Raw genomic sequence first — 14,167 nt, 5'->3', positions numbered from 1 at the left:
TTCACTAAGCAAGTACGTATAAGTGCCGTGTTTAAATAGAATCAAAGTGAGACACTGTATAATACAGAAACTGGCTGAATGACCCACACAGAACTCACTAAACATCAAGCACCTATTCTTACAGAAATTATACCCTGAGTTAACACATACAAAATGCTGGAGGAATTCAGCAAGTCAGGCCACATGAAAGGGAATAAACAGTTGTGGTTTCAGGCAAAGATCCTTCATCAGGACCAGAAAGGAAGGGCAAAGAAGCCAGAAAAAAGAAGGTGGGGGGGGAGGGGAAGGAGTACATGCTGGTAGGTGATAGGTGTGACCAGGTGAGGGGTGGGGGAAGAGATGATGTGAGAAGCTGAGAGGTGATTGGTGGAAGAGGCAAGCGGCTGAAGGAGAAGGAACCTGATAGGAGAGGAGAGTGGACCATGGGAGAAGGGGTAGGAGGAGGGGTGCCGGGGGAGGTGATGGGCAGGTGAAGAGAAGGGGCAAGACGGTAACTATAATGACGAATTGAAAAAGGGAGAATGGGGGAGGAAACCCATTTTTAAAGTCATATTGTGTAGTGGTGACCATCAGGAAAGAATTAAAAACTCCATTTCTGACGAAGAACCCCCAATCTGAGAGGTTAACTCTTGTTTAGCTTTCCAAAGATGCTGACTCACCTGCTGAGACTTTCAAGCCCTTTCTGATTTTGTTATAAACTCAAGATGTTTTCTATTGTATTCCTCAAAAATAATCTTCTGAAACACCTTTTACCATCTATTTGGTAACCCCTTCCAACACATTCAGAACAAGGAGCTCCATCTGAAAACCAATGTTATGCCTGACTCGTTTCTTTCGTCACTGATGCTCAGCTACAAGTATACCATATCAGAACTGCCCAGGGAGTTCGCAGATCTCTGAGAATGAAGTCGGTTACGCACAGGGGAGACGCAACACACACCTGTGCAGACACAACACAAATAAGGGAGGCTCTATCCCAGAAAAAAACCCCAAGAGATAAAGATGATAATTTTGCAATGTCATTAAAGTTAATCATAGCTCACTGGACCCAATTAACTTTGTGAGTACAGTGTTTTGCAGTCATAGCACAACACAGAACAGGACACACAGTTTCTGGCTGAAATAGAAACAGCCAGGACGTATTGACAGGACACAGTACCGTTCTATTTATTTATTTATTTTATTGAGATAGAATGGGCATGTCTGCTGCTGCAGATCAGGTGAGGAGATGCTGGAGGCAGTGCTGCGTGGCGTCTGTGCTCGGCTGGGGGCTAGCCTCTCCCATTGGTGCTGCCCTCTGTGTTCAATCAGCGGAATGACAGGCTGGATTGCGTGTGTCTGCACACTGCCGGGAGACTGTACTATCAATTGAGGGACATGCCGCTCAGGATCATGGACTATATATATGTTTTTTTTTCATGACTATGTATTTTTGCTCACTATTTTAAATGCGCTGTGTATGTTTTGCACCTTGGCCCTAGATGAATGCTGTTGAGTTCAGCTGTATCTGTGTATGGTTCAATGAAAATTAAACTTGATTTGATTTCTGGCCATTCGAGCCGCACTGCCAGCAACCTCCACTTTAACCCCTAGCCTAGTGACAGGACAACTTACAATGACCAATTAACCTACCAACCAGTATGACTTTGGACTGTGGGAGGAAACCAGAGCACACAGAGGAAATCCACACAGTCACAGAGAGAACATACAAGCTCCTTACAGAGAGTGGTGGAACACGTTCTAGACATGGTACTAGGGGAGAACAATTAACATATCGATTAGCCGTCTTTTCCAATCCACCTCACTCTCCAGCCAGGAATCCAGAAGGAAATAACACAGGGCTGAAACTCAGCAGATTCATGAAACAAAGTCTGCACTTTCAATATTCACAATACAGGCTCCTAATTTTTATATTACACTTTCAGTATGTGAGCGTTCATTCAGGACAGGGGCTCCCAACCCTTTTTCATGCTATGGAGTCCTACCATTAACCAAGGGGTCCATGGTCATCAAGTTGGAAGCCCTGCTTTAGGACCGTTAGGTGAATAACTTAAACTTTAGATGAATAATTAGGGTGAACTGGTTTTGTTACACCCCTTTGCAATTTTAAATAGTGTTTCACATCTAGACTTTTCTGAGAAAGAACTCCTCACACCTGTATGAGTATGTAACCATTTTAAAATGATTTTGTAGGACATGTGAATGATAACCAGCAAAAGAAGATGAACCAAAGGCAGAGTTAAACATTATGTTCTATGGAGAGTGTTAAGGGAGAAAGCAAGCAACATCAGAGAATAATGGGATATACTTAGGCATTTCAATGTAGGTTTCAATATGATATTCAAAGCTAATCTTTAAAGGACCTGCTTTGAAGCTGTTAATCACAGGAACCTTGTAACTGTGTGTAACTGTGAGGTAGCAATGATAGCTATAGATTTTATTCAACTAATAAAGTGACTTTTTCAATATACGGGACTATACCTGATCAGGCCTTCCATCAGAGAGCAGGTAGACAGCTTCAGTGCCGGCATCAGCTAAAGCAAATCGGATAGCTCCCAGCGTGTTCGTGGAACCTCCAACCTAGAGAGAAATTTAACCCAAAGCTAAAAATCTCCCTGCAAAAAAAAAAGACTGAGCATCGCACGGAACAAAATCTACATGAACGATTTTAGTACATAACCACAAGATGTGCTTTCTGAGAATCCCTTATTAATCTTTTGATTACTTCTAAAAATGCTGGACAATCATCTGCATAACCACACAAAAGATCAAATAGCTAGTGTATTTCTAGCAGCACAGGCTGATCTTAAATCTTGCACAGTTCAAAGCTAAGAGCACAATCTCAGGGCAATTACTGTGTGTATTTCATCCAATAGGTAGCCATTATATTGAAGTATAAATAACATGCCATCATTTTCAATTATAGCTCTGGCAACATTATTCAGGGAATAAGCATTTTGCTTATTGTTTTTAACTGAGCATCTTTATACTCATGATATTGTGGATAATATTCTATTCCTCAATTGCTCAGTAATGAGTGTCACTTGTTGAATAATGCATGCGCATTGCTACCAAGAGTAAATGCAGTCAATTATCTAGGAATAAATTAGGAAAATATTGCAGAATTTAAATTTGCAAATCAAATCAATCTTACCATTCCAAACAGTAGAATATATTTAAGCGAGACAAGATACACCGAAGGATCTTTGGAGGGGGAGTCTAGGACCTGAGGGCACAGTCTCAGAACAGAGGAACATCCTTTTAGAACAGAGATGAAGAGAAATTTCTTTAGCCAGAGGGTGGCAAATCTGTGGAATTCGTTGCCACAGGTGGCAGTGGAGGCCAGTTCACTGGTGTATTTAAGGTGGAGGTTGGTAAGTTCTTGATTATTCTGGGTGTGAAAGGTTATGGGGAGAAGGCAGGAGACTGGGGTTAAGAAGGAAATGGCGGAGCAGTCTCAATAGGCCAAATAGCTTAATTCTGCTCCTAAATCATATGGATTTATGGCACAAATTCAATTGACACTGGTGCAAGCTAAATATAGATGTGAGGAATCAGATTAAATCCGAATTCAAATCACCAGTAACAGGAAATGATCTCCACTAATTAGTTGGCAATATGAAGAGAGGATCATTTGCAGGCTATCAAAATGTTGAGGAAGCTGGAACACTGTTGAAGGCAGTTACTAACCTCCTTAGCAGATGGTTTGAGAACAACAGAGGCAGTGTCAGGGCAACAGTAAGAGAAGGAAGGATCTTCAGTTATGCAGTGCTTATCAGGATACCCCATAGCACTATGTACAATCAGTAGCCACTTAAATAGGTGCCTCCTGTCTCTAAAATAGCAGCCAAAGGGTGTATGTTTGTGGTCTACTGCTGCTGTAGCCCAACCGCTTCAAGTTTCGACAGGTTGTGCATCCATGAAGCTCTTCTACACACCACTGTTGTAACCCATGGTTATTTGAAATACTGTCACCTTCCTGTCAGCTCAAGGCAGTCTAGCCATTCTTCTCTGATTTCTCACATTAGCAAGGCAGTTTCACCCAGAGAACTGCCATTTTTTTTTTGTTTTTCACACCATTCTCTGTAAACTGTAAAGACAGTTATGCGTGAAAATCCCAGGAGATCAGCGGTTTCTGAGATACTCAAACCACCCCATCTGGCACCAACACTTATTCCATGGTCAAAGTCACTTAGATCACATTTCTTTCCCAAGGTGATGTTTGGTCTGAACAACAACTGAACCTCTTGACCATGTCTGCATACTTTAATGTATAGAGTTGCTCACACATGATTGGCTGATGAGATATTTGCATAAGTGAGCAGATGTACAGGGGTACCTAGAAAGTTGCTACTGAGTGCTTTGGAAGTAGTCACTTATGCTGGAAATACGGTAGCAGATTTGCCCACATAAGCTCACATAAATAGAGGTGTACAACATAAGAGGCATAGATCAGTGGACATGGAGAGGATGTTTCTGATAGCTGGGGAGTCCAGAACTAGAGGGCACAGCCTCAGACTACAAAGATGTCCCTTTAGAACAGAAATGAAGGTGGAATTTCTTTAACCAGAGGCTGGTGAATCTGTAGAATTCAACAGATGGCTGTAGAGGCCAAGTCGTTAGGCATACTTAAAACAAAGGTTGATAAGATCTTGATTAGTAAGGGGGTCAAAGGTTACGGGGAGAAGAGAGGATAACTGAGCTGAGAAGGATAATAAATGGCAGCATAGCAGTCGATGCACCAGCGACCTGGGTTCAATTCCCATTGCTGTCTGTAAGGAGTTTGTACGTTCTCCCCGTGACTCTATGGGCTTCCTCCAGGTGCTTCAATTTCCTCCAACATTCCAAAAATGTACGGGTTAGCAGTTTAGCTGGTCACATGGGTGGGCTCGTTATGCCGGAAGGGCCAGTATCACTAAATAAAGATAAATTAAATTAAACCAGCCATGATGGAATGGCGGAGAAAACGTGAAGGGCCAAGTGGTCTACTTCTTCTCCCACGTCGTGTGGCCTAATTATCCATGCAGTATCTGAATGGTTTTTTCTCAGTGTGCTCCCTGCCTGTTTTCCTTCGACAGATGCCTAGGTTTTCAATTCAATATTTCAAAGCTGTAATTTGGATCCATAGCAACATGATACTTGATCTACACAGTCAGAGAGTGTGGCAACAAGGCCTATGGCCTAACTGGTCCAAACTGACCAAGTTGCCCATCTAAACTCTCACATACGACCACACTTGACCCATATCCCTCAAAATCAGGGGTTGCCAATATGGGGTCCATGGACCCCTTGGATAATGGTATTAGTTCATGGCATAAAAAAGGTTGGGAACCCCTGCTCTAAATCTTTCCTATCCAGATATATATGCCCAGGTGTCCTTTAAATGTTGTTACCTGGTCCAAGCAGTTGTGTGCAGTTCTGGTCTCCATACTTGAGGAAGCATATACTGGCTTTGGAGGCAGTGCAGAGGAGGTTCACCAGGTTGATTCCAGGGATGAAGGGGTTAAGCTATGAGGAGAGATTGAGTCGCCTGGGACTGTACTCTCTGGAGTTTGAAAGAATGAGAGGGAATCTTATAGAAACTTACAAAATTTTGAAAGGGATGGATAAGATAGAAGTAGGAAAGTTGGTTCCATTGGTAGGTGAGACTAGAACTAGGGGACATTGCCTCAAGATTCAGGGGAGAAGATTTAGGACAGAGATGAGGAGAAACTGTTTTTCCCAGGGAGTGGTGAATTTGTGGAATTCTCTGCCCAGGGAAACAGTTGAGGCTTCTTCACTAAATATATTTAAGATACAAATAGATAGATTTTTACAGAGTAGGTGAATTAAGGGTTATGGGGAAAAGGCAGGTAGATGGAGCTGAGTTTATGGACTGATCAGCCATGATCTTATTGAATGGCGGGGCAGGCTCAATAGGCCAGATGCCCTACTCCTACTCCTATTTCTTATGTTTTTACGTTCTAAGCAAAGCACTGTAGAAATGAGTAAATTTCAAATTATAATGAGAAACATTTTTAAGGTGTTCACTAATACATTTACCTGAAGTCCTTGGATCCAAGACCAAGCACTTTCAATATTTTTCTCAGTCACATCTGCCAGCTTCTCCTGCCAAGGTTCAACTCTGGAATCAAACTTCACGAAATTGAACTTGCTCTTGTGTCTGAGCTGTTCCTGAATAAAATAAACATTCCAGTAAATAACCCTTTGAGTACAGCAGTCCATAAAAAAAGTCACTTTATATGTTTGGAAGCATGGTCCTTAGTCCATATTAAGGAGTTTTCAGTCTTAACTCAAGTTTATGATACAAAGAACTTGACTTCCATGGAAAGATTAGCCATACATTATTTGGAGTTTAAGAGAATGAGAGGAGATCATTTTGAAATGTATAAGATGTTATGGGTAGTTCAGCCTGCTTCATAACAGCTCACAGTTTCTATTGCCATGGAATCTTTCAACTAATGTTCGTAGCTACAGATGTTGGCAAAAAGGAATTTAAAACACTAACGGTACTATGTATTTCCACGCTGCCGCTTTAAGTATAGATTGTCAGCCACTGTTACTTCGCCAATAACTGTAAGTCTATTTCTAGAAAATTAATCATCATCATCATTCAGCCCATACATTCTATGCCACTGTAGTACCCATGAAAAATGAAGCATAAACTCCATAACGTTCATGCATCGGTCATTTTATGGTGAATGAGCCTGGCGGGTACTGCCATTCCCCAGGCATTCTGGCAGGTATGAGCAATTGATCATGTGCTGAAGATTGAATGCAAGCCCATACAAGTCAATAGCAGATTCAGTGCTCCATACTATACGAGAAAACCTTGCACACGCATTCTCAGAACTTTCAGCTACCCATATTTGCATGTTTTTCAAGTAATATCCCTTTGTTTCTCAACATGAAATGATATTCACATTAAATAAATTATTTTAACTCTTTTTGAAAAAATACTTGAACAATTACTTATAACTAAACTGAACAGATTTCAACCTTGTCCACACACTCTCCTCAAAGGTAGATGTCGTCCCAACATCTTCTGCCAGTGTTAGACTTGCAATCACTACTTTCCTTGTACTAAACATTCATTTGGTTTCCAGTAGGGACATGGTAGTTGATGTAGGAACTGAGGCACAGGTAGCCATGAAGTCATTGACATTACACAATTATAAGGCAAGGCCTGCTACTGAAGAGATCTGCAGTCTGCAGCCTGTATGTTGAGACACGTGGGGAGTCCCAACCCTATCGTAAGTAAAGCATTTTGGTGGTCATCGTTCTCTCTGAGGAAACTTTGAGCTCCCTTGTCTTTGCTCCATCTGGTTGACTGGCTCACCATCCGCTGGAGTAAATACAGGAACTGGTATTGGTTCACATGCAGGAAAATCACTGGGGTCACTTAGTTCAGATGAAGGTACAGGGACTGATAATGATTCACAGTGGGTAAGTCATCTAGGTTACTTGGTACAGATGAAGATACAGTGACTGGTGCTGGTCCACGTGCAGGAAAGCTCAACGGTTCATTCTCAGGCATTTGTCTCTGTAAGTATTGTGAATCGGCAACCCTCATTTGCTGCTCGGCAGGTAGTGTAGGCTCTACTTCAAAACTATTACAGTCCTTGCTACTGTGAGGTTGGTGACATTCGACTTGCTAGTAAAATTCATTGTCACTGTTGTTGGCTGGTTCACACTCTTCCCGTTCTGTAGGTGGATGAATCCTGGTGCGCTGTTTTGGCAGACGCCCTTGCTTTGTTGCGGTATCCATTTGTGGTTCAACATCCAAAGACAGGTGCTCACATGGCATGAGAAGATTGCGATGTAGTACCATGGGCCTTCCTTTTCCTTGTTCAGGTTTTACTTCATAGATTGGCACATCCTCCCCAACCTCCCGTATAACAATATGGATGCAGTCCTCCCAATAGTTTTGGAGGTTTCCCGGGCCTCCACAAGGTGTCAGATTCTTTACTAGGTCATGATTCCCAGGTTGTAGCTCTGTAACTCTCACTCTGCTGTCATCACTTATCTTATTTCTCCCCATATTCTTTTGCATATACTCCCTGGCAATCTGATTGGTGACTTGCATGTCTCTTTTCCATCTTTCCAAGTATTCACTGTGGGCGGCAGGATTTTTGTCAGTCTTCAGGCCTAAGAACATATCTATGGGCAACCTTGGCAAACTGCCCAAGAGAAGGCAGAATGGAGAGATTCCTGTTACTTCCGACCTTGTACAGTTCTAAGCATGGACCATTTTATTCAATGACTCTTCCCAATTTTTTTCTTGTCTTTCTGTTAGCGTTTTCAACATTTGCAGAAAGGTCCGGTTGAACCTCTCAACTTGTCCATTTCCCTGGGGGTGGTACGGTGTAGTTCTTGATCCTGCTACACCGCTCTGTTTTCTCAGTTGCGTGAAGAGTTGGTTCTCCTTGGTCATGATGTATTCGTGATGAGAATCCAAACTTTTGGGCAAAGGCATTGAAAAGGCGGTCAGTGACAGTTTTTCCTGGCTTTGTGATTTGCATGTATGCCTGTGCAAATCATATAAAATGGTCAATAATCACCAGAATGTACTCGTATCCACCCTTACACCTGCCTAGCTGAAGAAAGTCAACTGACATGAGTTCAAATGGCTGCATTGGCACAATGCTCTGGAGTGGTGCCCTGGTTTCCCAACACAGCTTCTTTTGCTTGAGACAGGTGCAGACTCTTTGCACGTGGTCCTCAATGTCCCTCTGCATGTAAGGCCAGAAAAACCTCCCTCTTCCCAGAGCTGTTGTGTGATCATCACCTTGCTGCCCCATTTTATCATGCAGCTCTTTCAGGACTGTGCACTTGAACCTCTCAGGCAGTACCAGTTGTGTTTGTTGGGTAGCTTTCCAATGAAGGATGCCATCCTCATCCAATACTAATTTATCCCACTCTCGCAGAAAGCATCTGGCTCGCTTGCTTCATGTCTGTATTTGTTGAACAGTAGGTTTTGAACCTGAGCATACAAAGTGAATTATCATTTTGATGTCACCATCCTCTTCTTGTCTTGCTGATCTCTCTCCTGGACAGTGGTGGAACAGACGTGTCCACCAAGTCGATGTTTACTGCGTCTAATTGCACAGATACTGCCATAGTCCAGAGTATGTCTGCACTTGGCTGAACTTCAACAGCCTGGACTGTGGCTCCCACTGAATCGGATAAGATTCCTTCCGTGCACTCACTCATAATCGTTTCCATGGCTACCGGCATTCGGAACAAAGAGTCAGCATCGTCATCTTCTTTTCCTGAGCGATAACGGATGGTGAAGAAGAATTCGGTCAGTTCAGCAACCCATCTAAATCCAGTTGCATTCAACTTTGCTGAAGACAGAGTATGGGTGAGGGGGCTGTTGTCACTGTAAACTGAGAATGTAGGGTATAGTACAGGTAATCTCCACATTTTTCAGAAATTGCCCTCTTCAAGGCAAGGGATTCCTATTTCCCATTGTATAGGTGGTAGTTTTTTCTGCATTCATCTATGTTCATGAACCATAAGCTATTATTCTCAATTTGTCATCTTGCTTTTCATACAGGTCTGCTCCCAAACCTTGACTGGAGGCATCAATACAGAAAACAAATGGTTGTGCAGTCTGGGAATCTCAGCACAGGTGGCTGTACTAGGCAGTCTATTGGCCTCTCCAAACTTTCTTGATGTGTCTCTGTCCAATTGATCAGTTTGCAAGAGGGCACACGGTTCTTCTTTTTATTTGTCTTTCTGACACTACCCCTACTGAGTTGACTTTTGTCACTGTCATCTCTGCTTTTTAATGGGTCACAGAGAGGTGTCACGATTCAAAAGAAATATTTAATGTCCTGCCAATAGTAGCTTAATAGACCCAGAATCTTTCTCAGTTCTCCACTCTGCCTGGCTTCTTCTCATCCAGTGCTGTTCCTGCCTCTGTGTCTGCACAGTCCATCCGTTTTCCCTCTGCTGACACAATTCTCCCCAGGTAGTAAACTTCAGCCTTAAGGAAATCATACCTGCTGGGTTTAGGTTTCACTCCATGTGCCCACATTTGCTGTAGCACTCTTCTCAACATATCAACATGCTCATCGAAGGTCTTAGTGAATGCCAGCACATCCTTTGTTAGACAAGGGGCCAAAAACAGCTCACAATGTGGTCTATCCAATGTCTTGCTCTTACGTTCTAATTCTCTTCAATGATTGCTAACATTGTATTAGCCTTCCTTACCACCTTACCTTCCTTATAAACTTCCTTACAAGTTAACCTTTAGGAAACCCTGTAACAGAATTCCAACAGATTTGTCAAGCAAGATGTCACCTTAAAGAAACTATGCTGACTTGGCCTATTTTATCATGTGCCTCCAAGTACCCTGAAACCTCATCCTTTAATAATGGACCACTCAACCACTGAAGTCGGCCTAACTGGCCTATTATATCCTGTGTTTTGCCTTCCTCCCTTATCTGCAGTACCGAATATCTGAAATACTTTGTTAACAAAAACAATTTTAATTTTGGAGCCTTAACGAAGTTAACCAGACTTCCACAACAGCACAGAAAAAGCCATTTTCAAAGCAAATGGTTTTTACAGGCAATAACTAATAATTAGCAAGGCAAGTAATTTGTTGCAGCTACTAATTTGTCATGCAAATCTATTCAAAAAATTAGCACTTTCATCACTGCAAGGCTACCTAATGAAAAACTGCAGTTCAGTCAGTGTATCTCAAAAACACTAGAGCTTCTGTGGATGCTGGAAATCTTGAGCAACACACTGTGTCATATTTGAAGTGTCACTGGTTAATCTGTTCCACACCTTACAATACTTAGTCTTTGTTATTTATGTTATTTATAACATTGGTTTGTTATTTTATGTGTGATTCATCTGTAGATTTTATCCTTACCTTCATAAGTTATTGTGTGTAATGTGTACTACTGTGCTTTACACCCTGGTTCGAAGAAACATAGTCTCGTTTCTATATATATATATATATATATATATATATAATATTGTTATATACATTAGAAACATAGTTAAATGACAATAAACTTGACTTGACAAAATGCTGGAGAAACTCAGCAAGTCAGGCAGCATCAATGGAAGGAAATAAACGGTTGATGTTTCAGGCCAAGACCTAAATGAGTCAACACTTCCCCAGACGAGCCCACTTTTACAAACCACAGAGGATTTGTCACAATCATTGACATAATAATTTGCACCTCATTAGAAATACTCTTTTTGAGAGATAGAACTGCTTGGTACTCAACCTGCATGAGTTGAAAGATCTTTCTTTGAACCAACTCTAGTTTATCTTTCATGGATTGAGAGGTATCAACCAGGATATATATTTGATCTTCAATTATTGTTCCAAACAGCTCCCTGCTCCCCTTCCGAAGCCAGTTAATTCTGTAGAGAAAAAGTGAACCAAATAAAATACTTCAGTACAGAAGACTGACTTGCAAATACATAATAGATTCTAATATGAATTGTTTCAGTGTGATTCTAAAGCTATCTGTTATTAGTCTAAATGGTTATGAAGAAATATGTATTTTGTTGTAAGTAAGGTTTTCAGACAAAGAACTGCTCACAAACATTCTCCTGGTGGCTTATTATTGAAAGTTACGAAACCATTCTTTCAGCAAAAATTCAGCATAGTTAAGAGAAATGACAGCCATAGAGAGATGGAGAATATAAAATGGAGAAAATATAACAACATTGGTGGAACTTGAGATTGTTGCTTGTAGTGAGTAAGTCATAGAATCATAGAACACTACAAAACAGAAACAAGCCCTTCAGCCTATCTAGTCCATGCCAAACTATTAATCTGCCTAGTGCCATTGACCTGAACCCAGACCATTGCCCTCCATACCCCTCACATCCATGTACCTATCCAAATGTCTCTTAAAGGTCAAAATCAATCCCAAATCCACCACTTAAAGCACGAGATTTAAAAAGTAAGTGGGGCCTTTTGAGAACTATGTTAAAAGTTAAAGTCTGTCCCGAGCCTTTGTGGCTCATCGGGCCGGTGCTTACGCCGGTTTCCGTGGTGCGAGAGCAACTGAGAGTACGAGTCTATCGTGAGGTTAACACCCAGCATTTTATTTTGCCGGTACCCATTTTCAGCTGGGTGGACTGGAGCAGTGTGTGGTTAAGTGCCTTGCTCAAGGACACAACACATTGCCTCTGCTGGGGCTCAAACTCACGACCTTCAGATCACTAGTCCAACGCCTTAACCACTTGGCCACGCACCACTTTGAGACTTTTGGTGGAGTTTGAAATAGTTTGGATTATTAGGCACTTAGCAAGGGTCAATAAAAGGAAGTTTCATTTAAGTGGAGCAGCCATTGTATGAGTGGGCCAGGGTTAAAGTGGGGAGCTGAGGCTTTGGCAAGAATATGCAAAGGCTAAGGTAAGTTTCTGGCAAGTTTCTTTCTATCTTTCTTTCTTTCTTATTGCATATTTAGAGCAATTGGAATGACAGACCAGTGGAATGCTCCTCTTGCAAGATGTCAGAAGACAGAAAAACCTCCAGTATCCATGATGACTACACCTGCAGTAAGTGAATCCAGCTGAAGCTTTACACACCGAGTCAGGGAACTGGACCTCGAGCTGAACAAACTCCAAATCATTTGAAACATATGGTCCGAATGCAGGTAGATGGGACTAAGCAGAAGACCAGGCTAGCATGGATTAGATGGGCCAAATGTCCCATTTCTCTGCTGTAGTGCTCTGTGACTCTATCTTAAAATTGCTTCCAGTGAGGCTGCACAGGACTAAGTAGCCAGTCCCACATAATGCAAATTAATGATTGAGATGTAAACGTTAGGCAGCGGGATAAAGAATTCTGCAGATAACATAGTAGTTGGCCGTGTGTCTGACAATGAGAAGGAAACTTTAGACTGCAGCAAAGTATCACCAAACCGATCATTTGGGCGGAAACATGGCAAATGGAATTAATCCAGAGAAGCATGAAGTGACAGGTGCAAAAGACAAATGGCAGGATGTTGAGTGTTGTGGAGGATCAAAGGAACCTCAGACAGTATATCTACAGCTTCTTGAAGGATGCAGTTTAAGTCTATTTTAAGATAGTTTAAGAAAAAGAAATGTCAACTATACGAACAAGAAGGCTATGCTAGATAGTGACTGCATAGTTTTCTAGTCATCAGATTATAGGAGAGGGTTCAGAGGAGATCTATAAGGATGTTGCCAGTACTGGAAAATTGTTGCAACGAGGGTGGGCCGATGTTCTTCTCTTTGGAATGAGAGAGGCTGAGTTGAGCCTGAATTGAGGTATATAAGATTACGAGGCGTGAGGTAGTGTAAATAGGATGGACTGCAGGGAGTACAGTCAAAAACCAGCGTTTAAAGCTCAAAGTTCAAATTAAATTTATAATCAAAGTACACAAGCACTACGTCGCCATATACACCCTGAGGTTCACTCTCTGCAGGTATTGAGGGTAGAACCATGAAATACAATAGAATCAATGAAAAAAACACACAAAGAGTGACAAGCAACCAATGTGCAAAAGGTGCAAGCACAAAAAAGCAATAATAACGACAAATAACAAATAGTGCTGAGAACATGAGGTGTAGAGTCTCTGTAAGCATGGCCATAGGCTATTGTGTCAGTTCATTGTTGAGGTAAGTGAGGTTATCCATGCTGGTTCAAGAACCTGATGGTTGAAGGGTCATAACTGCTGCCGAACATGGATGTATGGGACCTAAGGCCCCTGTATCTCCTTCCCAGTGGCTGAGATCATAGATCTAAAGAAATTGAAAGATGATTACAGGGGAGCATAGAATATAGTAGAGTACAGCACAGGAACAGGCCCTTCAGCCTACGATGTCTGTACCAGTCCTAATGCTGAATTAAACTGAACCTATCTCCCTGATCCATACCTCTCCATTCCCTGCATATTCAATGCCACTATTCTGCTTGCTTCCATCACCACCCCTGACTTTGTCCTCTGGACACCTACCACTCTCTGCGTAAAATACCCAAGGAAGAAAGATTTACTGAGAGACTAGAAGGGATCTGCAAATCAGTCTGTGAAAGATGGTTAGAGGCAGAAACCTTCAATGTATCTAAAAAGTACTTTAATGTGTACTGAAATGCTGCGCTGCACAGGGGCCCCCAGTCTGCATGTCTCCTGGGTAGTTGAAGGCCCAGCGTCTGCACGTC

At 41.9% G+C, this 14,167-nt stretch overlaps 1 protein-coding gene across 1 annotated transcript in view; it reads right to left on the bottom strand.

Annotated features, from left to right (window-relative positions):
• Positions 1–14,167, bottom strand: part of LOC140726039 (von Willebrand factor A domain-containing protein 3B-like) — a 185,189-nt gene that overhangs the window by 99,551 nt on the left and 71,471 nt on the right. The window contains exons 11-13 of the mRNA XM_073041933.1: positions 11,253–11,391; positions 6,043–6,174; positions 2,482–2,580 (exon numbers count right to left, since the gene is read on the bottom strand). Coding sequence (XP_072898034.1) covers positions 2,482–2,580; positions 6,043–6,174; positions 11,253–11,391 — 370 coding nt within the window. The remainder of the gene's footprint in view (positions 1–2,481; positions 2,581–6,042; positions 6,175–11,252; positions 11,392–14,167) is intronic.

The sequence above is a fragment of the Hemitrygon akajei genome, chromosome 4 (genome assembly GCF_048418815.1).
Source record: "Hemitrygon akajei chromosome 4, sHemAka1.3, whole genome shotgun sequence".
Classification (NCBI taxonomy): Eukaryota; Metazoa; Chordata; class Chondrichthyes; order Myliobatiformes; family Dasyatidae; genus Hemitrygon; species Hemitrygon akajei.
Note: the sequence above shows the minus strand (reverse complement) of the source record. Positions and strands in the feature narration are given on the sequence as shown.